Here is a 27381-nt window from a genome sequence, read left to right on the forward strand (position 1 = left end):
ATATTTTCAAAATGTGTTGAAAGGTGGTGCGAACCTACATTCAAGTAGGTTCGTCTGGAAATATCTGTGGCGGTCATTCTGCGGTGACACGTGATCACGTGCGTTGTGCCCGATCCTGGGCTGTCTTAAAAGTATTCCTCTGAGCTCCGAAGGAATGATAAAAACAAATGGAGTGGAAATCCCACACAGCCTACTCTGTTGTTAGAAGACAAAGGGGCTGCTTTCGGAACACGCCGTACCAAGCAGGTCTGAGTAATTGTGCGTTCTCGCCATCACTCTTCCTCATTTCTAGGTACAGAGGCAAAACGTACCGGGCCGTGGCCAAGATCGTGCGAACCTCTGACCAAGTAGCAGATTTCTGCCGGCGGGTTTGTGCCAAGCTGGAATGCTGCCCAAATTTGTTCAGTCCTGTGCTGGTTTCGGAGAACTGCCCAGAGAACTGCTCCATCCACACCAAAACCAAGTACAGTAAGTTCAAGGAATGAAAAGAATATTGGGCTGGGGGCCTAAACTGTGGGGTAAGGTAGTTGGTGGGTTTTTCAAACAAACAAACAAAAATCTTTAATAATTTATCATGGGAATTGCTGTGAAAGAACTGTGTAAGATTTGCCGTGGCAGGGACTCGCACGTCTCCAGCCCAGGGGCGGGACAGGGTGAGGAACACCAGGACAAATTATCACCGGCAGGCGTTTGGCAAAGAAGAGATGAGAAGGGGTATGCTGTGAGTTGCAGGGCATCGGCTAAGTTTGGAAACCTACCTGGCTGAAAGGAGAGCGGGATAAAACTGGATCTTGGTAATGGTTGGTAACCGGCACTGCTTTCATGGTCCTTATCCTGAGGAAGTATGTATAGAGGCTCTCTTTCCCCTCTGTACGGGGTGAGCGCCTCGTCATAGTCTGCTTCCCACTGTCTATACCGCCTCCTCAGAGCTCCCTGGACGGGACTGTCTGGAGAGTGCAGAAGCAGCCTGCACCGTCCACACTTCCGTGGCCTCAGCTGCCCCTCCTGTCATGGGACTCGGGGTCAGCTGCCCCCCACCGCCTTTGCTCCCATCTCTTCCCGGCAGGACTTTCGTGCTGTCTACCCCCACACAAGCTGTGCCTTTGCCTTCTCTGGTGGCCTCTCCCAGGTCCTGTCCTTCCTCAGCCCCGGCCTTTGTCCACATGCACTGTAGCCACTCGCAGACACCTCCACCTCGGGTTACGTCCAGCTCTGACACCTCCCTCTGATCCCCACGTCTGCTCTTGCGACCTCTCCCCTCGGTTATCTCCGGCCCAGGCGTGACCGCATCCCCGTCCCGGTGGCCTGGAGGTTCACTCTCCCAGCCCACATTCCGGCTGCCAGGGTGTGAACAGGACCTCGGGGGTGCAGTCCGCCTGCTGGGAGCCCCGGCCAGTTGAGACTGATCACCTCATGTGTCAGAACCAGGAATCTGAGCAGACTTGAACCACCGTTCGGAGTGTGACTCTCCTTGTAGTTTTCTCTGTATGCGTGCGTGGGTATTCTGAGAACTGTTTTCCACTCCGTTCCTGCTAAGAGTCAGCGCTCTTCTCCGTCAGGTTGGACCACCTGGCATTCTGCACCCGCATTCACGCATGGAGGGTCACCTGTGTGTTGGGTGGGTGTGGTGACGTCACTGTCCTCTCCAGAAAACTTGTTTCCGCCTCACATTACCCCTTGGAGTAGCCTGCTTAGTAACAGATGCTCCGGAATCACAAAGGACCTGACTGAGAGCCAAACTCGCCCTTGAATATTTGCCTTAAAAATGGGAAGAAGCAGGTTACCACAGCTCGAATTAAACACGACCCAAATGACTTAGAGACTTTTCTGGGTCTCGTGTGATAAAATGTCAAAATCCTAAGATCCCTGGGTCAGCGTATAGTAAACATTGCTGCAGATGGAACTGATGTATCACGGGCAAGTGACAGAACCATGCTGGGGAAGACTCTAGAGCATGAGGCCCGCAGTCACCCCAGTGTGACCCCAAGACACTGAAGTGTGCTGCACCTTTGTTGTGTTCGGTAAAACTGCTCTGATTTCCAGCATCGGGCTTCTAGAAAACCACCTGTAGACGTGCACTGTTCTCCTAGCCCTCAGATCCGTTTCTTGGGTGTTCAGGACGATTTGATACTTATTCTAGCTGTGTTTGAAGGACAAGGTGAGCTCAGGGCCCCCCCACTCCTCCGCTATCTTAACTCCCCTCCTGGCTCCTAGAAAACGGAACTGCGCCAGACTTGTCGTGCCCACAGGGGCCCTTGGGTGTGAGCAAGTGCTTATCCAGCAGTAACTGGTACGTGGGGCCCTGTGAAGCCTCGAGCGTCCTGCTCTGCCTGGTCCCGCGGGTCTCATTTTGCACGTGAGGTAGTCGAGCACCGGGGCCGGATGACTTTGCTGTGGGAATACGGCAGCGTGGGCATGTGGGGCGGTCACACCGCCACAAATCACGTGCTTCACCGTAACCTAGCAGCTGTGTGTTTGGGTATTTTTCTTGGCTTCTTCCAACCCCAGCCAAAGGTCCCCTTTCTGCATGTGGTTCTGTGTGGAATACCGGGGGTGATGTTGTGGGACGGGCGAGACTTTGGGTAATGAGTCTTGATCGGGATGGTAATTGAAGACTGGATCCTTAGCAGTGGTTTCGATTAGTTGAGTGTACATTTAATTTATAAAATACAGCAGTCGTTACTGAAAGTTGGTGAATGATTCTCTAACGGGTGCTGTGTGTGCTAATAGAGACCTCCACCGAGCTGCTGGCAGGGTTGGCTTCTCCCGAGGCCTGTCTTTGGGCTGCAGACGGCTGTCTTCTCGGTGCTCACACGGTTTTCCCCGTGCACCTTCCTGCTGTCTGTTCCTCTTCCCGTATGCACACTGGTCCTGTGGGATGAAGGCCCCATGCTTTGGACCTCATCCACCCTTAATCGCCTCCTTAAAGGCCCATCTGCAAATACAGTGCCATGGGGGGTGCTACCCATAACACCCTCTAACCGTGAGGGCATGGGTGAAATATTCCAAATGTCAGAACGATCTTTCTTTTCTTTCTCTTTTTTCTCTCCTCCCCGGTCTTTCTCCGGTCCTTCTACTCTCTCTGTGTCCACGTAAGTATGTGTGTGACCTTTAGAAGATGTGTTTGATTCTCTCTCCTCTTGCAGCCTATTATTACGGAAAGAGGAAGAAGATTGTGAAGCCCCCAATTGGGGAAGCCAGCACCGAGAGCGGGCACCCAAAGCCAGCCAGACGTAGGAAACGGCGAAAATCCATCTTCGTGCAGAAGAAGCGGAGGTCTTCTGCCGTGGACTTGGCCGCAGGCTCGGGGGAGGTAGGTCCCGCTCAGAGTACCTTCCTGCATGCTCCCGGGACGCACGTCTGCTCGCCAGGGCCACAGCCGACGTGCAACACCAAGTGCCTGGAAACTCCGATTACCAGGAGCCCTGCCCCTCAGCGGCTGAAAGCAGTCAGCCTGCTTGGCCATGTGGGCTGGGAGAGGGCCGCGACGGGGACCACGGTGGGGACCACAGGATGGGTCTTGGGGCCCCCCCTGGGGGTTTGCACGGGGCCAGCTGAGCAGGAGAAGGCCTCCCTGAATTCAGTTCCTTCCCTTCTCCCCAGGAGAGTGAGGAAGAGGATGCGGATGGCATGGACGAGGACACTGGGAGTGAGGAGACCAGCTCTGAGCTCCGCGATGACCAGACGGACACCTCTTCGGCCGAGGTCCCCTCCGCGCGGCCCCGGAGGGCCGTCACCCTGAGGAGCAGCTCCGAGCCTGAGCGCCGGCCGCCCGTGGAGAGGCCGCGACGGGGCCGGAGGGCTCAGGCTGCTTCCTGTGCTGAGGGGGCAGAACAGGGCGCGGCTACCGGCCACGACGCCGCAGAGCTAACACCGCGGGCCCTGGTGAGCTTGTGTGGGGCCCGGGCTGTGGGCAGGTGCTAAAGAAGAAAGGCAGTGTGGTGCAGGGCCTTGACTTGGGGCTCCCTGTTTAAAGTACCAACAGCCATAGCAGCAGCTCCAGCCTGGTTCCTGAGTCTGGGGCGAAGGCCTGGTGATTTCTCATCTTGAATGGAGAAATAATAGCTCCTGTTTTGTTTCCCAGCTGCAAAAGATTAATGTCAGGAGAGCAGGCAGAACAGGTCCTCAGGGTCCCATTGAACGCTAGGCTTCCCCTTCACAGGAGACCTCTGGGATGCTGTGCAATGTTAAGTCAGCGTATCAGGTCTCCCCCAAACCCCCAGGCCGTATGTGGTCAGCTGGGAGGTCATGGGCACCGTCGTCACCAGAATAAGTGAGGAAGGACCAGCTGCCTCCTCTACAGTCCACACGCCCCGTGCCCTCTCTCCAGTAGGAGATCATCCTTGCTAAGCAGGCCCAGAATTTCCTGAACTAGATTTTCAGCAGCTGGTCTCGCTGCGCCTTTTCTTTCAACCTCTAACCACACATAAGTCACTGGAGGCAAAGTCATAACCTGGACAAGCTGCTAAGAAAGTCCCTCAAGCCCGGAAGCCTCTGTGGCTTGTCCCGGTGCCCAGGGAGAGGCCAGAGGGAGGAGGAAAGCCTGGCTCAGGCCCACAGGGTTTACTGAGCATCCCACCGACCCTGCGGTGATCAAGTGACCTGCCTCCCTTCTGCCGTCAGGACACAAAGCAAGAGGAGGAGGAGAGGCTCGTTTTGGAGAGCAACCCGTTGGAGTGGACGGTGACCGACGTGGTGAGGTTCATCAAGCTGACGGACTGCGCCCCCCTGGCCAAGATATTTCAGGAACAGGTGCGCTGGTCCTGCTGCTGTGTTTGTTATTTTTCCTTTGATCTTCTATTTCAGCTTCTGTCTGTGACACTGTGACACGGCTCTGGCAGGGGAATGGAGTACTTCTTGTTACTGCATGGGGCTGGGGGTGGAAGCCTGGCTCACGCGTGCTCCCCCCTGACACCTCCGTGGGGGGCTCTTGGCAGTCCAGCAGGGACACAAGTCCCAGCTAGGTCTCCCTTGTCAGGGGCTGGGAGCCTGGGGCCGTCTGGCCTTTGTCGCCGTCTGGGTGGGGGGTCTCTGTCCTGCAGAAAAGCCATTTTTGTCTGAAAGATTTCTGTCTCTCTAGGCTACCTTTTTCCCAGTCCTTCAGGGAGAAAGAGTAGGCTTCCTGTGGGCCTCTTTTCGCCCATGCCCAGTGACAGTTTTGGGTGGCCAGCTTCTGTAGCAATAAGTCTTGGATATAGGGCGCATGCAGATACCCAGGCGCTCAGCACCGTGCCCTCTTGGGCCCCCAAGTCCCCGCCGGTCTGCCTTCTCTTCTCCCCACCTTACGCTTGTTTGATTCTAACATCAGGGCTTTTAGTTCTATTCAGAGGGAGAAACAGGGAAGGGACCTGTCCTCATCATCCCAGAGGGGAAGCCCTCCGTCTGCTGTTTCTCTCAATGCTGCTCTCCTCACTGCTTTCCTATGTCACTCCTTCCTTTATAACAACGTGAAAAACCTGTGGTATATTCGGTCCTGTGCTAGCGATGGGTAAATGCAGAGCAATCAATATAATCTCTACCTCAAAAGGAATTTTGATTCTGCAGACAAAACGAGAATTAGCTAAAGCGTAAGACAGGTTTTGAGCCCTAAGAAAGGAGGAATTTTTTTACGTTACCCCTTAAATTAACATGGAACCAAATTGCCCGTCTGGACCCAAGCCACCTTGCAGGCTGCTCCCTAGCCTCCATGGAAGCTCCGTTTGAAGCCTGCGACCTGCTCTCCCGTGTTCGCGTGAGGGGTTGCTGTTTCGCACACTCACAGTGTGTGTCTTTCAGGACGTTGTATTTAAGAGAGGTTCTGTTTACCGTGTCATCAGTTAAAGGTATGTCTCTCTGGTCTTTTTTTAGATGCTACAAACTGATACTCTAGAGAGAGGGTGGCTCAGGCACTCGGGAAGGGAAAAAGGAAGGCCTTTGGTTCCCCTGAACCCAGTGAGTCCCCCTGATCTTCCAGGCCCACTGTATAAAAAGTAAACTAATGTGGTTCCCAGCCCCTCCCAGGAGAGGGTGGCCCTTAGCATTCTGAGGTTCCATCTGGTCGACCCCCAGAGCCTCCTGGCGACACTGACCATGTGCACATGAGGGCTTGAATGTTGGGTAATTATCCGTAGTGGCCCTGCGAAGACGCCGAATGCTGATGACCCGGAGTGTAACACGTGGGTCTCTGCGCTTGTGTATTCGTTCCGCACACACCGACGGAGCATCTGCCCGTGGGCCTGGCAATACTCAAAAGGCAGATGTGGAATGAAGTGTTCTAGATTAGTCTCAAGCTGTGTTTTTGCTTATTTTGTTTTTAGACTCAAAGGCACACTTTTGACTGGAAGTGTTTTTCAGCTGGGCTGTGGCTGAACAGGACACAGAGCTCTCCCACCCTATCTCCGGGTTAGCCATACGGGGAAAGGTGAACGGGCTCTCGTGCGAATGCTTTCACAGGCTTCTGATGCTAGGCAAAAACGTGAAAACAGCCAACTTGGGAAAAAGGCTGAAGTACTCTGTGTGCTGAGTCGTCCTGACTTGCACTTCTAAGCCCGGCTTCTTAGGCTGTGTCAGAAAGTTCCGAGCCTTCCCAAGCCAAGGTGTCTAAGAGACATGAAGCGTGCCCAGCACGTTCCCACTTCCAGAATCAGGTGGCGGGCAGAGCCCTGTCTTCACCTTCTCCTCTCACACTGGTTAAAAACTTGGTCCTACTACGTACTTGCTTACTTCTCTTAGAGACAGAAAAATAGGTAGACTGTAATCGATCATAGCCGTATTCCTGTTTCATTTCCATTTACGTGGGAGGCCGCAAAGTCTATAGCCCGCTGTGCTGTCCGAAGTGCATGGGACTTAAGTCCTTTTCTGTTCAGTTGGGGCCCATAATTACTAATTTTTGCTAATTTGTTCAGTCACCTTTGAGCCTAAGTGTCCCACGGTCCTGATTTGGGGAGGCTTCTCATGGGTCCGTCCAGCCACGGTGTGAGGTTTTTGATGTCCCAGGGGAGCCGGCGGCTCTGTTCGCCAGTGAGAGAGAAACCCCGGTGCGTGGAGTGGTAATAGCTGTGTGTGTTCACTCCTTTCGCAGGTGTAAATTCAGGGGCTGTCACAATCACCAGCAGCATTTACAGAAGGTATAAACTTCCCGTTACCGGAAGGCATGCCTTTAATTCTGAGATGTTATGGCAACAGCTTAAAACGTCTGTGCTCTGTAATGTCGTGCTGCGAACATGTACGTTATACAGTAAAACTCCACACGTCTCTAAGAAAAACAAGAAACTTTTAAATAGAATGTGGCCCTCGCTCCTTGTGGTGCCTGTTAGTTTGCAGCCCTTTGCTTCCGTGCACCTGCTCTCTCCTGAGCTGTGGGGCCGTGGAGTGGATGGTGGCCACACGCAGCCTGCACGGGAAGGAGAGTTGGGGGACAGACGTGTTTGTCACCCACGGCATTGACCCCACCGAGCTGCCACCGCTGCTCTTACCCTGTGACAGTCTGATGGTCAGGTCGCTTAGTCCAGCACCTTGCAGGGAACGCTTTGGTGTGGAGAAATCAGGGGCACAATTTTATTCTCAATGGTGTATTCTTTTTAAAATGAAAACACTCAGGAGTTCTGTTTCACAGCATCAGGGAGGATGGCAAATGATTTGAGAATGAGGCCAGAGGCCCCAAGTTGGCTCATTTGCAGACAAACTGCACAGAACTCTCGCCCTGCTGGAGAAACCAGGTCCCATGGTTGATCGGTTCTTCCCAGGTACCAAACAGGGTGCTCGGTCTCTGTGATTGGTCAGATCGCCTTGCCCCAGCCCGCTGTGATCTCCATCTCCCTACACAGTGGGGTCTATGCAGACAGGTTGTCCCAGGCATTCCTGCTCAGCTCGGCTAGTCTGCAGCGCACCAGGGCTCCGCATGGGGCCCCAGAGACCACGAAACCATGTGCACTGCCCTTAGTAGGACAGGTTCAAGGACATGGGCATGACCATCCATTCCAGCTTACCCACACTTGAAGGTCACACCACGGAGCATAGACTCTCCACCCCTCAACCATGGCCTCAAAACCCAGACCTCGTTAACTTCGGGCACCGCCCCCGATCAGCTGGCTGAGCAGGAGGAGGGAGGGCCTGGGAGACACTCTCCTGCTGGCTTTGCCTCTTTGCTAGACGAGCAAATGTGTGTTGAGGGGAGGGAGGATGGGGCTGTGATCGGATAAAGGTCCAGAGGCCATTTAGAGATCCTGACCATCACTCTTGTTTGGTTTTATCGGCCCAGAGCTCTCCGTGCAGCTTTCCTTCCGTGGCTCAGGCCCTGGAGGCCTGCCTGCCAAGGGCTGGAAACAGGCCCTATCGCCCCCGGCTCTGAATGCTTCCAGGTGCCTAGGGGCACCGGGCTTATGAACAGTTGGCAACAGCAGTAAGAGCAGGCCATGGCATAGTCCGAGCAGGGGAGGTTGGGGAAGAGATCGCAGGGCGCCAGGCAGACCGCCTTCTCGGGAAGGGGACGGGAGTTGCGTGGGCTCCCAAGGTGTGTTTGGCTAAGCGAGAGCACCTGCTGGGGCCTTCGCAGAGTAGTGAGCTCCAGGGTTTGGGCTACAGGCCTGGAGCTGCTGGGGCCTGTTTGGTTGCTGGGATGCCCGTGGGAGCAGGGCTGTGGGAGGTGCAGTGGTTGGTAAAGGAAGCCATTGGTCAAAACCGTGTATTTTCCCCAAAAGCTGTCCCAGGAAAGTGACCAAGTTCTCTGTCCAATTTTATAAGATAATTTGGCAGTTTTGCACTAATCTCAAGGCCTGACTTCATGTCAGGTGTATTTTATGACATCTGTCCATCCAGGAAATATTTGCCTGTCTGTTGCGTGCGCACCACTGTGGCAGGCCTCCCGTGCTCCTCAGAGTCGAAGTTCGCCCTCTCAGTGAGCTGAGAGTTGGGCAGGCAGCAGTCAGTCTGATAATTAATTATAGGATCTCAGGATCGAGCACATTTATCCCAGCAGGCGTGTGGGTGGTGGTCAAGGAATGGTTTATGAAGTGGATCCAGCCGTCCACGTATGGGGCCTGGCGTGTCCTGCTGGTAGATTTGAGGCACTGTGGCATCCCCTAGGATGGACACTCGGGCTCTCCGGGAAAGAGTCCAGGGCCCTTCAAGCTCTGTGAACCCTTCATTCACTCCTGGGGCGTGTCCCACAGATCCTGTGCTCCACTGGCAGAAGCCCTGCGAGGTTGAAGAATAGACAAAGCGAGGGGCCATCTTGAAGTTTCTGTCTGGGGATTGGAGACCAGAGTTCACTCCCACCACAAGATGTGAGTTCTTATTTTGAGGCTAGTTGCAGCTTAATACAGTTGACCCTCCTCTCCCCTACTTCTTCCCGTGTGATGTCTCCATGAAAGAGTAGGGAGTCTTCGGGAGCTGGGGACAGGCTGGTGGAGGCACTTCCAGAGGCTCTCAGGGTGTGCACCCTGGCTCCCTTCTCCCTGGATGGGAGCCCGATGGCCCCTTTAGTAGCATCTGTGCTGTAGCCTGAAGTTGCCGTCCCTGACGGTCATGGAGTGGAGCCCCCGTGAATGGATCGGTGCCCTTGTAAGAGACTGCAGAGAGCTCCCTGGCCCCTTTCCCCGTGTGAGGACATGGTGAAAAGATGCCCCTTGTGAGCCAGGAAGCAGGGCCTCACCGGTCACCTCAATCTGCTGGCAACTTCGTCTGGGACTTCCCAGCCTCCAGAGCCGTGAGACCCAGGTGCCTGTCGTCCACCAGGCCCCCAGCCCATTGTGTCTGTTACCTGGGCCTGAGGGACTCAGGCCACTTCTGTCCACTTGCCACATTCTCTCGCTTTGCTTTTACCTATCTGTAACTTTTAGGTTCACCCAGACCAGGTCTTCCCACTCAGTCATTCAACAAACATTTAATGAGCACCTGTTGTGTGTCTGGCAGGTATTTTCCTAAATGCTGAGGATAGAGCGGGGGAAACAAGCTAGAAAAAATCCCTTGCTCTCAGTGCTGTGCCTTCTCAAAAGTGGGTTAAAACGTGAGACTCTCCCTAACCGCCCCCCCCCAGCCGGGTGTGTCCCGGGGCTCAGCGTCCAGCTCTGTGTGCTGAGGTGTGCAGCTTTGCGCCCCTGCATGCGTGTGTCTGCTCCCCAGCTGGAGAACACGGGACCCCCGTCTCACTCAGATTGTATCGCCATTAGCTACTTTGGGATCCTACTTTAAAATAATTTAATAAATATTTTGCAAATAAGTGAAAAACAGCTTTGAAAGACTTGGCACCTCCTCAGAAACTACAATTTGATTTACCGAAGGAATCCCCTTTTCTCCTCCTTCCTGGGCTGTGAGGTGTCAGAAAAATGGAGAAACCTAAGAGCATTTCAGAAGGAACCAGCGAGAGATACTGGCTTGCATCTGAGACGTGGATGCACCAGTGTGTTTTTATTGAGAACTGGCTGCTGCGTCCTGAAGGGCGCACGTGAGACTTGTACATACGGGGCGTACGTTTTTCATCACTTTTGTTTCATTTGTAAAATACCTACTCATGCCTTTTGCCCCATTTTTTTATAGCTTGTCTTGTTGATCTGTGTAGTGCCTTCTGTATTCTGGGTATTACTGCTGTCCTTTGTGCGTTCTACGCGGAGCATACGGTTTGTGGTTGGGTTAGCTGCCCCGGGGCACCCGGTACCAGATCCCATGGCTAGCACCCCAGTTCTGGGCGACCATCTCTCTCAACGGGCTCAGCTTTGCTGCCCCCTAATAAATGTCCTCCCCTCCAGTCCCTCGTGGCTTCCCCACCCTGCCTCCTAATTCATTCTGATATGTTGTGACCAATATCAGCTTGCAGATGTTCAAATCTTGTAATGCGACTTCTCTGCCTAGCGTCCTGTAGCGACTTTCTGGTCTCACATCCAGAAGCTTCAATTTCCAAACTGCTTTCTGGGCCCATCTCAGCTTTCCGTTCAGTGTCTCTGTGCTCTCCTTGAATACGTGCTCTCACGAACTGCTCGTCTGCCATGGGTGCATCCTTCTGTCGGTGATTCCCCTCCATCCCTTAGGTCTGTGTCCACGCTTTATTCTCTCTGTATCGTCGTGATCTGTTCCTCATAATGGCCTCCCTTGAGCTTCCTCCTCTCCTGGAAGAGAGTCTTTGTTTTGTTCAATGCAGTAGCTGCAGAGGCCATCAGAGTGCCCGTCTCTCAGTAGGCGCTCAGTAAACGCTTGTTGGGGAAAGTAATGAGTGACATCCTCCACTGAGATGTGGTGCATGCATGTGGCGGACACCTTCCCTGAAATGGTCTGTAGAGAGTTAAAGAAGCATTTTAGGACTGGCTTTCAAGTGTAATTGAATCTGTATGTCCAAGGATGGCCATCATGACTAAGTATGGGTGTTTGGAGCTGCAGTTTTCCCTCCAAGGTCTAATATCAGAAAACCATGTCTGGGGCCACCAGGATGGCTCATTCGGTTAAAAGTCCGACTCTTGGTTTTGGCTCAGGTCACGATCTCAGGATCCCAGGATCGAGCCCCGCGACAGGGTCCCTGCTCAGCGGGGAGTCTGCTTGTCTCCCTCTCTGTCTCTGCCCCCCTCCCCCACCCCCCCACTTGTGCATGCGCACGCACTCTCTTTCTCTCTCTCTCTCTCAAATAAATGTATCTTAAAAAAAAGAGAAAGAAAGAAAACCGTAGTTCTAGTTCCAATATGCTCTCTAACTAAGTGATCTTAGATAGATCAAGTAGCTTTTTTGGCATTAATTTCCATCTAAAAAAAGCATTCTATACCCTAAAATAAGTTTCTGTTCTGTTCTTCATTGATCATAATGGTTAAGCCACCCACACACGAGTTTATAACATCATCCTTTTTCCTACCTACAATGTGTTTTTCTGAGGCCCGTGACACTCACAAGACTTTGTATGCCTAGGCCTGTGCCCCCCGTCAAGTTGTAATGTAATATAAGTGGATTTGCCTCTGAAAGCAGAGTCGGCTGACAGGTCCCAGGTCAGGGGTACCATTGTTGGGTTCATGACCTTGAGCAGAACACTGTTTCTCAGCACTTCCAATTTGCCCTTTACTACCGCCAGCCCGAGAGGGGGTGTCTAAAGAACAAGTGATGTGTAAAAGCACGGTAGAAACAGTGAAGAAAGGAGAGAGACAGCATCAAAAATTCATTGGCAGTTTTGTTAGTTTATCTCCTACCTTCGGCGTATACTCAGGATTGATCGATTTACTTTGGGGTTTGATACGGTCCAGTTGGAGTCTTGGTGGAGTTGTGCCCTGGACTTGCGCACATCACGGCCCGCGCTTGCGTAATTGAGACAGTTGTCAGTTGCACTTACGTTGGTACTTGTGGGGTTAATGCTTCCATTTTTATTGCTGCCGTACCTATGAGGGATTATTAGCACAGCAAGGTGCCTTTTGAAACTGGTCATACACTAAATTATGCTTACTCCCACCGTAGTCCTCACAAGGCTAACATTTATGCCCATTTTGGGGTTTTTTGGTTTTTGTTGTTTTGTTTTGCTTTGGTAATGTTAAGACAGCTAAATTTTAAGAAAATAAGCTTTGTATGTGTAATTCATGATGCGCGATGCCTGAGGTACCACATGCTCGTGTGCACTTGCGGGACTTATGGCGGCCCTGGGTTCGCCGCTTCTGCAAACAGCAGGAATTCNAGTTTGCTGGGTGTGGGTTATGCTCTCCTAGCATTGGTCTTTATTGTTACCTTCGCTTATTTCCTCTGGAATGTGAAGACTGTCTTGGTGGATCGGAGGAAGGGATTCCCTTAAACTCAGTAACCCAGTCACACAGTATCTACATAAATAAACCCAATTTATTATAGGGAGCATGCTGGTGAAGAGGCAGAGATGTCCGGTGGGGTGATCTTAAAGCGTTGGGGTGAGCCTTTGTCCCTTCCTCCTACAGTGAATGCAGTTTAACAGTCTCTAATGACTGTCATCCTCGTGTGGGCCCAGTGCATGGCCGCAGAGGGCTAACGAGGACAAGACTGGGACGCAGACCACACACACCTCATTCTGGGTGACGCGTGTGTGTGTGTGTGTGTGTGTGTGTGTGTGTGTGTGTGTGTCTAAATCCCCGAGTTGTCCTCAGTGGCAGACTGCTCTGGGTAGTGGTACATCTTTCCAGCATCTTCTCACCCGTTTCGATGGTGAAATGTCAGACCTTGGCAAGGAAGACAGAGCTGCTGCTTTTAGTAGAGAGCTCTTTCCTAGTGCTTACGTGGAGTCACAGCAGAACACGAGAGGGGCTGGGGCGACGGCGGGGGCTGAGGGGGGCTCTCCCGGTGAGGGGCCGGATGCTTGGGAAAAAGGAGGCTCTGCAACAGCTCACCTGTTCCACCTCTTTGTCCCTACCAGCCTAGGCGTGTGAATTTCAGAGTAGCCAGAATTTTCTGAGCAAACAGATTTTATTAACCAGAAAGAGTGTCCCCAGGCCAAGTCTGTATGTCTGATAGCACTCTCCTGGATTGAAGGCAGAAAGGGCAGCATCGCGTGCCCTTGGCCCCCAGGATGAAGCCACCTGTGACAGATGCCTTCCCTTGGTGCCCAGTGTCTCGGCTCTAACGGGGCTTTGTTTCCTGGCAGGACATTGATGGGCAGGCGCTCCTGCTGCTGACCCTCCCCACCGTGCAGGAGTGCATGGAGCTGAAGCTGGGGCCCGCCATCAAGCTGTGCCACCAGATCGAGCGAGTTAAAGTGGCTTTCTACGCCCAGTATGCCAACTGACGCTCCCCTCCTGGGAGGTGACCTAGCATCGTGCTGATGCAGCGTCTTGGGAAGTTTTGGGGACTGAAGCTTTATTTTTTGGGCGATGTGAGCTGTGAAAAGCAGGAAGCAGGAAGGACCTCCTTCCCCCACCAGCCTGTGTGATATTACCACGTTTTCAAGCACACCCAGGGCCACAGCCGTGGCTCCCGGAGTGTTGGGCGCTGCGGGAAAGGGAAGAACGTCTCTGTACGTCCACGTCTTGCCTTCCTCCCTCCGGAAACCAGGCAACTCCCCGCGAAGGGCTTTCCTCAACCGTGGCCCACTTTGCTTTGAAAATGAAGGCACAGTTGATGTCTTTTCGGAACATGCCCAGGGAGGGCACCGGCTGGTGGTCATTCTAGATGCTTCTTCCGTGAGGACGCACGTGTGGCCGCAGCTACGTGGGTGTCAGTTTGATCTTGGTGGCAACTTCTCAAACACACTTGTTTCAGGATGTGGTTATAAAAGGATGGGCTAAACCCGCATCACCTGTCAGAGGTGCCCTTTAGGAAGTAGGGGGGCGGGAAGGCAGGCGGCATGTTGTTGCAGTGAGACCGTTCTTCCCGAGCGATGGACGTCTAGAACCTGTAGAGAGTTCCGTTTGCTATCTTTTATAGAACTTCACATATTGCCAGCTTTCTCATTTAATTGTGACCAGATCAGGGAGTGATTCCTTTAGTCTGTTGGGAAAAGCTGAGCTGTGTATTGAAGGAAGAGCTTAATTTCAGAGAGGAGTGGGAAGAGACTTGGGGAAGCTTTTAATAAACCAGCTGTGTCCCCTTAGAAGGATCCTGCAGAAGGTCTCTTCGTGAGCTTGGCTTTGAGTGCCACTCGGATCAGCCCGGCCCTGGGACGTCCGTCCTGGCCCTGTGACCTGGCTCAGCCCTGCTCTCCTGCTGACATGGCTCGTGGCCATCTGTGATCCTGGGTCACCACATCACTCTGGACCCCCTCGTCCACCTCCTGCTCCTGTTAAGGGAAGACTCCCAGTCCGCCAGCGTGAGACGCAGCAGGTGAAAAAGAATCACATCAGCACAGCGTTCACTGTTTCCTGCAGCCCAGTCTGGCCTGGAGGTTGCCGACGACATTTCTTGGGCAGTTTTCATTAAATCGGTTAAGTCCCTTTGCTGAGAGATATGTGGCTCTGGGAATTGACTGGGGTTTCTTCTGTACCTAGAACTTCATCTGTGTGTGCCTGTGAGGGGCCCAGTGTGCTCACTCCAGCCCGAATGGACCGCCCTGCTCCGTTGTGAGACGTCCACATGCCTTTTGACACGTGCGCCAGGAAACCAGACCTTCCGCTTGTCTGGACGTGGACGTGGAAGGGGAGCACAGCCTTCTGCTGCTCTTGTGCCATAATTACCTTGATCTCTTCTCCTTGATTAGAGTCCCCACTGCCGTCGGGACGTCATGTGGTGAGCTTACGAGCTGTCATGTTTCTGCGTACGTTTTAAGGCATGATTATCTGTCAGATTTTACAAAGTTTGATGACTAACGCTAACCTTTATTCACAGTCTTTCCCTGTTAACAGATGCAACTGGGAAACCTATTTTGCAGGTGACTTTTTCCTCTCCTCCCTAGCTGATTTCTGCCACCAAGTTTTAAACGTTTGGCAAGTGGGGTTGCCTGGGGATTGTGCTGGAAGGACTGGCATCGCACACCAGGACGCTGGCAGCATGGCGAGGACGGAAGCGTCCATCGTGACTTGCGCTTGGCTCGCAGTTGGGCTTCTGTCTCCCAAGCCGAGGTGTCAGCCTCCTCCCGGGTCCCCACTCCTGCCTTCGCAGCCACATAATTTGGCCTTAAACACTCAGCCTCGTGGAGTCCATTGGAAAGGGTATCCATTTCAGGATCTTTGGCATTTTCCCTGCGCTGAATCACTCATGATCCTTCACTGCGGCCTTTTCAAGCTGAGCTATTCCTGTTGCATCTGAAACGGGAGGGAGGGGATGTGGTGGCTGCAGCATAACGTTGTACTTTCGGAACGAGTGTCCCCTCCTCGTGCCCTTTCAAATAAAGGCGCAGAGGAGGAGGTGCTCCGTGGGAGGAGACAGAGCTCGCAGGCCTCTCTGGAGCCCCCCCACCCCCGGAGGAGTTGGAAAGCCTCCCCTTAGCCGCCCTTGCTGGGGAAGTGTCCTGCTCCCCGAGGGGCTATGTGCCCAACACCTCCTTACCCTCAGTCTCTCTCTGTGTGGCGATCCGTCACTTCACCCTCGTCCACTTGATGGTGCGTGGTCAGGAAGACATGGCCGGGGCCAGAGACAGAAGGCCTGGCTCCAGGGTAACCATCACAGAGGTCGCCTGTGTGTCACCTCCTGACCCTCCAAGAGCCAAGAAACCTTTTAGGGCCCAGAAGATGCTTTTGCCATGAGTGTCGCCAACGTCCTCCTGAACTTGGATTCTTTGGGGGTCTTCCACTGGTGAGCGTACTTCACATCGGTAGTAAGTTGGCCACCAAATGGTAAGGTGGTGGTCATTCCTCTGTGGGATTCACCTCACACCAGCTTCTGTCTTATCAATAGGGCCAATTGCCAAGGCACATTTTACTGTGTTGTTACTGTGTCTCTTAAGGCAGGAAATGGTGATTTTATATCTCCCCCCTCCCCTGGTACCACCACAGCCCAAGCCAAACGTTTCTCTGTTGAAATGCCAACAAGTGACGTCCCTCCCCCCTTTTCTGTCCCCAGACGCTACAGTCTCTCCTCTGTCTCTGTGATAATACTTTGGGACCAAAGTCCTGTCCTCTGTGTAGCTAGCTGGGTCCTGTGTACACCATGCTGCTCGTTACCTCCTGGAGCCGGCCGAGAAGCCTGGCTTCCCTCTCCTGGCTGAGCAGACACTTTGCATTCTGTACAGTGTGTATAACGTGAGAAGCGGACGTGCTGCCTTGTCTTTAATGGTGAGAGGCATCACACAGTCCCATCCTGAAACTAAGGCAGCTGGCTCCGCCCCTTCCTTCTTGACTGCGTCTGTCCTGTGTTGGGGAAATATCAGATCACAATATAAACTTAAAAAGAGCAGGGTACAGCTGGCATTGCAAACAAACTTCTTTGCTTTTCCAAAAAAAAAAAAAAAAAAAAAGACAACAAAAATGGAAACCAGTTTCCTTCAAGTTGCATCATCCAGAGAACTCATCCATCACTTTTAAAGTTAGGTTCATTTGATCAAAGTTTGGCTCGCACACAGTGTTCGGGCTGCGTAGCCGATAGGTTGCTTTACCTTATTTGATCATATTTGAAAGAGTATTTCCTGTGTTTGCTTTGATTGGTTCCTCAGTACATTAAAATGACTCAAGGCTTTGACCCTGCCCCTCTGACCCTTGCTATAGTCTCTGGAAAGTTGATTTGGATCAGTCTTTGAAGCTTGGTCTGAGTGTCCTGACTTGTCTCTTAGAATGCTGAGTGTTGTATCAGGCAAGTTCTGAGATACGCCTTTTATCTTAGACCAAACACCTCTCTAAGAGCCGTTCTGCCTTCGTTTTGCAAGCACTAGGGGCTTTCATAACTTCTTTCGTAGAACACCCACTTATGTTTATTTCTGTATATAGAACTATTAAGACAGTAGCGTTAAAATCTTTGTTGTGGTTTGAGCACCGTTGTTGCTTTTTGGTTAAGGTGGTGAATCTAGGATCCAAGTACTCTGTTCTGTCTTTAGAAAGCTGTGATCGCGTGTGCAATTATTTTTGAAGGGAAAGATAGTAAATTAAGGTCTCTGTAGTTCTTAAGGAAGCAATCGTTGTGATATACATACTGCCCGTGTGTTTTGGTGCAGTAATGGATAGCAAGGAGAAGCTTCTCTGCATCTATTACAGTGTAACGATTCTCTGACTCGTTTCCTGTTCTTTTCTGTTCAAGAGTTTTCTGGAAGTTGCTTTCGTCCGTTTAACTTGGTTGAATACTTCAGTTGATTCTCATAGCTTTTACCACTAGAGTTGGTTTACAAGTATCCCAAAACATGGATGCGATGAAATTGAATCGTGCTAGTTTTGACCCCTGAATTTACCTAAAAATTGTAATTGCTGACACATGTGCTGCTTTGGGTTTTGGTTAAAAAGATCTCTAGTTCAAGTGATAAGAACTGACCAGAACAATTTCCTCAGCGGTGGTCTTTCCATCTTCCTGGTATGGTTTTAAATGCTGAGGATTCTGTACCAGCGAGCAGGGCAATCTTGTCAAGCAACCAAGTCAGAGCATTGCTCCGCTTGGGCCTGATGGATACCCTCAAGAAAAAGTGAAGTTCTGGGACCAGCGTTTGCTGAAAATCAGCTTATGGTGGGAAATTGGAGATAATTTTTTTTTAAATGACAGAAGAAAGAAATCATCTCATTTGTTGTTCGCAGTGGGAGCTAGCATGATGTCCAGAAGCATAAACTGTCCCTAGTCGTGAATGTCAAGAGCCCTTTTACTGTTTTGCATTCCAGTTTGAGTAGTTTGTATTGAAACCTGACTCATATCTTGTGTACGTTTTGGTGTGTAAAAGGAAAAATCCGTGTTTTTACTTTTGGAATTTGCAGTACAAAGGGCATGTTGTTGGTTTGCTGGAAGATTGTATTCTGTATATATGTTTTCATGTAAATAAATGAAAATCTATATCAGAGTTATATTTTAATTTTTATTCTAAATGAAAAGAAACTCTTTTTACTTGAAAAAATTGTAAGCCACATTGTTAATAAAGTAAAAATAAGCTCTGTGGTGGTGTTTGTGTCTTCCTGTGCAAGGTCACTAAATACTATTTTTAGGGTTTGCGTTTTGTTCTGTTTGTCTTTTCCTGCTATGCACTAAAGCGTGTATTCATAGGGTTTTAATAACCATGGCTCTGAAAGTCCCGTGCGATCTTTCAGGGTTACCCGGTAGCTTTGGAACTGCTTACTCAAGACACTTGTGTTTATTTTTTTATTAAAACGTGACAGTATCTCCTATAATCGCCTCTAGGCGTTCCCATGGTCAGCGATTGGGTGGTTCTGCGATTGCCAGCTGCATCAGGAGGAACCGACTCTGTCCGGGAGAGCGGCGCTTAACCACGTTTACACGGACGCTTGTCCTTTAAATGACACCTGTGGGTGTTGGGCATCTCCGAAGAGCAAGGGGAACCTTCGCCGCCCTGCCCTGATGCTCGGTCTCTGTCATGGGTGGGACACGCTCCTTCCCCCCGTCACTTCACACCCAGCATTACTGAGGGGCAGAGCCAAGGCCAAGGACACGAGCATTCAGGGGCAGGTGGTGAAGGAACGTCCCCTTCTTCCGGCCCTGGCCCACCATAATCATCCAACTCCTCTTTAAATATAGTATTTTGCGCCTGCCGACAAGCAGGTTGTGTATATAGACATTTTTGTTTCATTCTGTTTTGAATCATGAAAGCTTTTTGCATCAGCTGCTCTTTGCTACCAAAAACAAAGCCTACGATGGCGGACAACAGTGGGCAGCATGTCGTTCATTTTCTCAAAATATACCAGAAACAAAGAAGTCAAAGGTTATAGGGCTGAGTAAATAGGATTATTATATTTCTATTTGTGCTTGAAGATCCTTGATGACAAAGAAATGTAAACTGAATATATAATAAGATAAAGTGGAAGCTGAGCGCTTTTCCCAACCTCTAAATTGAATGAATTAAAGCAAAAGCAAAAAACAAAAGACAAAAATCTCTTTCATTTCTCTCCATCTTGCCACCAAGAGCCTATTTTTAATGCTTCTGTTCTCTGGTGAGGCGGTTCTCAACTTCCAGTTTGCTAGAAGCTCCTTCCCCTTTGTTCGGGCATTTGGTGCCACTGCTGTTTTATTTCAGGGCTGTGGGACAGCGCCACGCTTCCTGGAGTTTCAAAGACCGCATAAAAAATGCTATTTACTCGGCCATGACCTTGGGTGGCTCCCATGTGAAGACGGGTGAAAATAGCACATGAGAGTAGTAGCCGGGCCACGATGGTCTTCCAGGGAGTGATTGTATCGGGACGTTTCGTGCTATCCGCCCGGACTGGAGTAGCTCATCTGTTGTGTTGAAGCCTCCCGCTCGGCGGACTTCCGTAGACGAGAGCTCTTCGTGCATTGTTTTGGAGTCCGAGCGGTGCTCGATCCGCACACCCGCCGCCACGCCTTCCCACCCAGCCTCACGGTTTGTGTTGTAACAGTCATTGCCATCTTTTGCGTCAAAAATTTTGGAATGGCAGATGTACGACCGTTGGGTGTGCATTGTGGAGCGAGAGGAAGGTTGAGACCGGGGTGGAGATGGACGGCGTGGGCTTGGAGAAGGGGTATCGTACTCTTCAGACGGTCCTGGGTCGACATACTCGTTCTTCTGCTTGCCCCGTATGTAACACAAAACCTCAGTTTTCTGTCACAGTAGGTGGTAATACAGCCATACCCAGTTGTTAGGAGGATTAAAGATACCGCGTGGCGCTAAGCGAAGAGTCCAGCACAGAGTGGGTGAACCCGATTTCTCGATTCACTGGGCCCATCACCTCCTGGGCCCTTGACCACTCGCTGGAATGTCTGGGCGACCCCAACCATTGTGTCCATCGTGCCCACTGCAGGGGGATCCTCAGGTACCCACGTCCGACCCGGTCACACCCTGGAGAGCTGGGCGCCCCTCCCCCACCTCTGGATTCCTGGGAAGTGCACACCATGCAGGGCAAGATCCCCTTCCTGGAACGACGGTTGACCAGAAGGGTGAGGACAGCCCACGGGCAGTGGAGTGAGGGTCCTGAGAGTCCTAGAGCGCCAGCTTGGCTCAGTGTGGGACGGGGGAGAGCGCTAGCAGGAACATGGGAGTTCTAGATGGCTTATCCAGAGAGACCCCCTTTGTTTTTGTAAGCAGAGGCTGACCCTGTAACACACCAGCAAGTATTTGCTGTCCTTCCCTGCTTTCATTTCCATTTCCCCTCATTCCTGTTGCTGTGTGATTTTATCCCACAAATACTACCATATAAGCTTTGCCTCAGACTGTGTTCTCTTTGGAACCCCAAATTAGCCAGTTGGTGCCAGAAGCTTTCTAGAAAATAGACCCTCCAGATGGGACTTGGGAATCTGATTGCCACCCATCTGAAAGCCATAGGGGCCCTCTGGCTCCTCATGAGCAAGGTGACCAATCCCAACAGTGTGCTCAGCATCCCTAGAGCTCCTGCCGGCGGCTGCCTGGGTTGAAGGGCAGGTGGGCGAGGCTCCTCCCTTGGGCAGGGAGCAGGGATGAGGATATCCATGAACTCTGTGCATGGGGCCTGCGCTTGGCACTGCTGGCCTTGGAAAGGGGAAGTGTCAGGCAGGCTTAGGAAAGCGAATTATCAGTGTCGGTGCATCGAAGACAGCTTTCAGAGATACCCTCGTATTAATGCAGCCACAGGGAAGACCCGCCGAGAAATCAGGCCCAGGTCTGAGGAGGACGACGGCGGAGCTGCAGAGGACATGAAGTGTGTGGCCTCGGCAGGCTTCCTTCTGACTTTTCCTGGTAGGGCCAGTGAGCCTCTGAAATGTGGGATGGGGTCCTAGAGTACATAAGCCAAGAACCTTGAACCCTCCATTGCCCTGACCCCTCCTGGCTGGCCCACCTGCCCCTCGCCTGAGGACAGAATGGAAAATGACAGCGTCTCAAGATGTGTATCGTGATTTCCCTGCCCGTCATTGCTTCCGAGATAACCGGACGGGTCTCAGGACAGCCCACGCTGGACATGACCACCCCCGATCCTGAAGGACAGGGCACATGCGGCAGGAATTACAGGATGTGGCCAATGGGCCTGCAGGAGCCGGGGGAGCTCATGTGGGAGCAGGTGAGGACGTTCGGCCAAGTACCGGGGTTTGAGACTGAATGTTGGGCATTTGCCTGGGACTTGGGATTCAATCTTCTTGTGAGGGCAACTTGGAGCCGGTCTGATGATTCCCTGGTAGGGTTCCCAGAGGTTTTCCTACAGTAAACAAGGTGGAAATGCCAGGACGTCCTCTTCATTGTACTGAGGAAGAAGTCAGGAGGCTGGAAATAGGATGGCCGACTCCGTAAGCCGAGACTCGGCTGATGCTGCTGCTTTTTTAGAACAGTTTGCAAGGACATTGAACCTGCACTTTCTGTCTTGGGAAAACCATGAGGGCGTCTCGTTCTAAGCACATGAGAGCTGGTTGTCACAGGCGAGTGCAGAAGAGTGGCACGACAGATGGGTTGCTGGGTGCTGGGTCCAGGAATGCACCTCCCTGGACGTGCTTGGCGTCCTCTGCCTCCCAGGCCCGCACCTCCTTTATGGGCGGCCCAGCCGTTGCCCCTGGTGCTTCGTCCCCACACTGCCTGCCGTCTTGCCTGCTCCTCTGACCCCGGAGGGCCGGCCCGGCACGTTCTCCCAAACCACCACGCAGACAGCCACACACACACTGGCCCCCAGAGCCTGGAGCGCCAGACCCATCGAAGCTTCCACTCCTTCAGTGTCTACACCCAGGTGAAGCCCTGGGTGCTGTGGACTGTGGCTTCTCCCCATGGCAAAACTGGAACCCGGAACCTGGACCTGGAAGTGCTGGGGGTTCGTGTCCCATGGGCGGACTTCAATCAATGAAAGGCAGCAGGTAAATTCCTCTGCCGTCCTCCCCCAGATCACCTTTCCCACCTCCGGCAGGCTGTACATCTGTCCAGAGACATCCCACACTCCTGAACGACTACTCGTGCTTTCTCGGGAAATCACGGCCAGCAATCCAATGCGCTACTCCTCGGCTTTGCCCTGCGGTCCGCCTTCCATGCCTTCCTTCCCTTGGCTGGGGTTCCACCAGTAAACCTGCAGGTTCCAAGCTCATCTTCAGGATCTGCTTTCCATGGAGCCTGAGACAGGAGGCAGCTATCATTATACTCGCAGACGCATTGTACAAATAATGGTTAAATATCCTGGTGTGATCCAGCCATCCTCTGGAGCCCGAGGAACTCACGAGCCTCCTGTCATTGAGCCTGCTCCCCGTGATGTGAAGCCTTTCTGAATTACTTTTAAGACATGGGTTGGAAGTTCACATTAAAACTGTTGTTTCTGGTTATTAAAGTAATAGGTGTGCATTATAGAAAATTTGGAAAGTAAAGGGCCGTCATTCAATCTCCTTTTCTCTCACCATGTCCAATTACCACTTTCCCATATTTCCCTGTGTATTTATAACACGATATTGAGATCAAGTTTATGCCGTTTAAAAAGTGGAAGAATGAAGGGGGGTTAAACAGAAGGGGGAATGAACCATGAGAGACTATGGACTCTGGGAAACAAACTGAGGGCTTCAGAGGGGAGGGGGGTGGGGGAATGGGATAGACCGGTGATGGGTATTAAGGAGGGCACGTATTGCATGGAGCACTGGGTGTTATACGCAAATAATGAATCACGGAACATTACATCAAAAACCGAGGATATACTGTATGGTAACTAACATAGTAAAAAATTCTTATTAAAAAAAAGATATACAGATGGCCAACAGACACCTTAAAAGATGCTTAACATCACAAATATTCAGGGAAATGCAACATAACATAATAAAAAATTTAAAAAAACACATTGAGATTACACTTCATACCTGTTATAAAATGGCTAAAATGAAACAAGCAATAACAAGAGTTGGGATAAATGTGGAAAAAAGGAACCCTCACGCATCTTTGGTGTGAATGCAAATTGATTCAGGCACTGTGGAAAGGAGAACGGAGTTTCCTTACAAAAATTAAAAATAAAAAGAAATAAAAAGTGTTCAGTTTATTTTGTAATCATGCTCTCTGGGGTGGAGTTAATATTTTTAGTTATCTATTATTTTTTAATGTTTCAATAAATTTTTAAGGAATTCAGCGTAACAAAGGTTTGTGTACCAAAGCCAGCTTCCAGACGTATTCTTGTTTTGCTGTATTTGCTTCAGATTTATGTGTCTTATAAAATCTTACAGGTAGAGTCGAAACCCCTTTTATCTCCACCCCGATTCTATTTCCATCCCTCCTATCCCAGAGATAACCACAATTCCGACTTCGGCATTCTCCAATCATAAGCGGGATTTTTATACTAATACTTCATTTGTGTGTAAACGTAATAACATACACCTCTGGTTTATGGGGTTTCGATATTTTAGGGAGTGTTCTGCTCCTTGAGTCATAATGCAATTTACTCTTTTTGCTCAATATTATGTCTGTGAGATTTATGCATGTTATTATTCTTCTAATTTATTTATTTTCACTGCTGCACAAATTCCATTGAATGGAGGATTTCCTTCTCCATGCTCCTATTCTTGGACTTCCATATTCTGTTTTTCTGCTATCCTGAAGAGTGCCGCCACGAACATTTTCGTATGGTTTTTACTATGCACACGTGCAAGCACTGTCCCCAAAGGCAGTCTCTACCGGTGAAATTGCTGGTCGTGGACCATGCCTCTTTCCATCTCTGCTGGATATTGCCAGTGGCGTCCCAAGAGGGGCATCCAGTTTGCATCCCTCCCGGGAGTGTGGGAGCTGACGCTGCTCCAAGCCCTTGCCCGTCCTTGGCAGAGTTTCATTATTGCTAATCCGATGAGTGGAGCAGTGGCAATTCCAGATAGTTTCGATGCGCATTTCTGTAATTACTGGCAACGTTTAGCGTCTTTGCGTACGCTCGCTGGCCCTTTGTGTTTCCCCCTTTGTGAATCGCCCGCTCACAGCCTGTGCACATTCTCATTCTCCCCCCCACACACACTTCTTTCTCTCTGATTTATGAGCCTTTTCTAAAATAACTTCTTGACATTAATCCCCTATCAGTTGCCTGCATTGTAAATCCATTTCTCCACTTTGTTTTTGTCCTGTCAACTTCACTTTGTCCTTTGTAGTTCAGAGGTTACTTATTTTCATGTACTTCAATATACCATCGTTTTCCTTTACGATTCTCGCTTTTATCCTTTTGTTTAAGAAGCGTTTTTCTACTCCGAAGACATTCAGATGGTCTCTTTTATTTTCTTTTAAAAGCTAGGTTTTACTTTTTCCAACTCCTCCAGAATATTTTGCCAGGGGGGGGAGGGTACTCCCCGTGTTATCCAAAGGGGTGCTCCCGGCTCACACTCCTGCCACATGAGTGTCATGCCTGTTCACACCCTCACCAGGACTTGGCAGCGTTTGTAATTATTGCCGGTCTGAGGAGTGTGGAAACCATATGGTCGGGGAGGGAGGGAGACAGGTAAATGGCGCTGCTCTAGCTGCTGGGGGATTTCTCCTTTGCCCACGACTCGCCATTCCACCTGCACCACATTTTGAGTTTCCATATATGTGCGGGTCTCTGTCTGGCCCCAGCATTCTGTTTCATTGGTCTGTTTGTCTGTCCCTATGTCATTACCACACTAAGTATTATGGCTTTATAATAATCCTCGCTACTCAGAAAGGGAGATCTCCCTGTCTTATTCTTCTTATTTATAGCTGTCTCAGCCATTCTTAGTCTTGTTCCTCATCATGAATCTTAGACTCGACTTGTTGAATTCCATAGAATACTCTGTTGGGATATCGAGTGGAATTATATTAAATATATGGGAACATTTGGAAGGCATTGACTTCTTTCATCCTGTTGCATCTTTCTGTCCAGAAGACAGTGTAATTATTTATTTACTCGTGTCTTTTTTAAGTCTTTCAGTAAGGTCATGGTGTCATTCTCCATAAACGCCATCTTGACTGCAAGTCTCTTTGTTACCAAAAAAAAAAAAAAAAGAAAAATCTTCCAAGCAGCGGGTGGTATGAGAGCATGTTCTGAGGATGAAACTGAATTTTGCATTATTTGGGCTATTTAGAAATGAGATTTTTGCCCATATGAAAATTCATATTATCATGGGGTTCATTGAAGTTACAACTCCCAAAATGCTCAGCTAGTTGACATTTCTAAATGTCTCTTCTGCATAGTTTAAGTCTTCGTCAAACCTCAGTTTTCTACAAATGGCTTGAGAAAACTGCTTTGCCTGTTATCCCGTTGTCATAAACGCCTGTAGCTGAGAGGCGTGATGCTGGAGTGTTGGAAAGGTGAGAACGGTCTGTCTTGTTCTACGCCCCACACCGATAATGCTTACCTACCACAATTTGAGCAAAGAGGTCCATTGTCTCCCCTCTGTTGGCATGAACGATTAACTGTCGACACTGTTGAAATCTAGACCTTTGTGCCTTGTGCCCCTTGTCCACTGACCCGCCTGAAAGAGGGCAGCCTTAATATGTAAATGAGCTGATCGGTGCTGTCCCAACAATCCTTGTGAATGAACTGAAATGGAGGCATTTGACGAGACGCTTAATCATTCTGATAAGAAACCGAAGAGGACATTAACTCATAGAACAAAAGTGCTTCAGACGGATGAAGCAGGTGCACAGTGTCAAGTGCATTAGGGAACAGAGTAGCACTGGGCTGGCTGTGCATAAAAGTCTGAAGCTAGCTAGGAAGCAGGTGGAGCATTGCAGAAATCACTGTCAAGGAGAACAGAGAGGATGTGCATACAAGTGGGTTCAGGCTGGAACTTAGAAGAGAGGTGATGTTTATGTTACTTTTCAGATCCTTGGACAAAGTCTCAGCCCTGGTTACTGACCTTAAAGTGCGATGGGAAGTGCAGGTGCCTCCAGGAACCAGAAATGGGTGCAGGGAGCTGGTGGGCACTGCGGGAAGCTGGAGGGGACACACCTGTCTGTGAAGAGGCCTGTCAGTAAGTCTGCGGCCAACCGTTGCCTTGTCTTATTTTCCAAGGGCAACTAGAAATCCAGATATTTACATGAAATTTCCAAATTGTCCAATGCTGTCAAGAAATTCAAACACTTTAAGGGTGATGATGGCTAAAGAAAGTGTCCCCAGCCGGATTGCAAGCCACCAGAGCAGGGTCTCTGCCTTGCCCAAGCCTGCAAAGTCCTTAACCCAGACACAGCCACCTGGGAGCTACGTTCCATAATAAATGTGAGGCATTTACCTAGGAGATTGGTTATCACTTTTTTCAAGGCACTGAAATTTTGATCTGTCTTAACAGTGGTTAAAACACATCAGAATTCATCCTTGCTCAACTGAAGGCTTACTTATAACTGTTCAAAGTCAAAATGAGAGTCCTCCCAGCATCATTTTACCGTGCAAGGATGTCTGTGTGTATGCGTGTGTTTGCTTTAGGGCCAGGGGTCCTGGCTCAGGTGGGGTCCATTCCAATCCAGGGGAAAGAAGAGGCTAGCTCTCCAGACCTGTTCTGCTCCAGTTGGGTGACCCGAGTCTGGTCATTTGACCTGCATACTTTTCCGTTGCTTCCCCTGTGAGATGGGAATGGGAACGCCGTGATGAGCCCCACCTCTGCTGTGCCAGACCCTGTGCTAGAAGCTACGCCAACTACCCGACTGACGCCTTCCGGGTCAATGGAGACTCAGGCATTCGTAGATGCCATTTTATAGACAAGAAGAGTAAGGCTCAAAGATTAAATCATTCACTTTCAGAGGACAGATCTGGGATTTGGATCCTGCAAGATGAATGTGAATTCACTTGGAACAAAATCTAAGGGGGGCTTCAAAATTAAGTTATATTCTGGGCCCCTTCTCCAAAGGGGCCAACACAGGCACGTGGCTGTAAGCTAGAGACGGGATTCACTTATTAATTAAGCATCTACTATGTATTAGGTGTCCTGCGAGAAAAAGAGTAGAATAATACTTGAATCTCCTGTTGAAGGGGTACACAATCAGAGGAAATCGGAGTACACGAGTTTTAGAGATCCTTGCCTTGGGGCAGATCCTTGGAGAAT

At 50.5% G+C, this 27381-nt stretch overlaps 1 protein-coding gene across 1 annotated transcript in view; it reads left to right on the plus strand.

Annotated features, from left to right (window-relative positions):
- Window positions 1-14568, plus strand: part of SFMBT2 (Scm like with four mbt domains 2) — a 219042-nt gene extending 204474 nt beyond the window's left edge. The window contains exons 17-21 of the mRNA XM_008705414.2: window positions 293-468; window positions 3147-3313; window positions 3604-3885; window positions 4624-4752; window positions 13547-14568. Of these exons, the coding sequence (XP_008703636.1) occupies window positions 293-468; window positions 3147-3313; window positions 3604-3885; window positions 4624-4752; window positions 13547-13687 (895 nt within the window). The 3' untranslated portion in view covers window positions 13688-14568. The remainder of the gene's footprint in view (window positions 1-292; window positions 469-3146; window positions 3314-3603; window positions 3886-4623; window positions 4753-13546) is intronic.
- The last annotated feature ends 12813 nt before the right edge of the window (window positions 14569-27381 follow it).

Source organism: Ursus maritimus, unplaced genomic scaffold (genome assembly GCF_017311325.1).
Source record: "Ursus maritimus isolate PB19 unplaced genomic scaffold, ASM1731132v1 scaffold_31, whole genome shotgun sequence".
In the NCBI taxonomy this organism is placed as follows: Eukaryota; Metazoa; Chordata; class Mammalia; order Carnivora; family Ursidae; genus Ursus; species Ursus maritimus.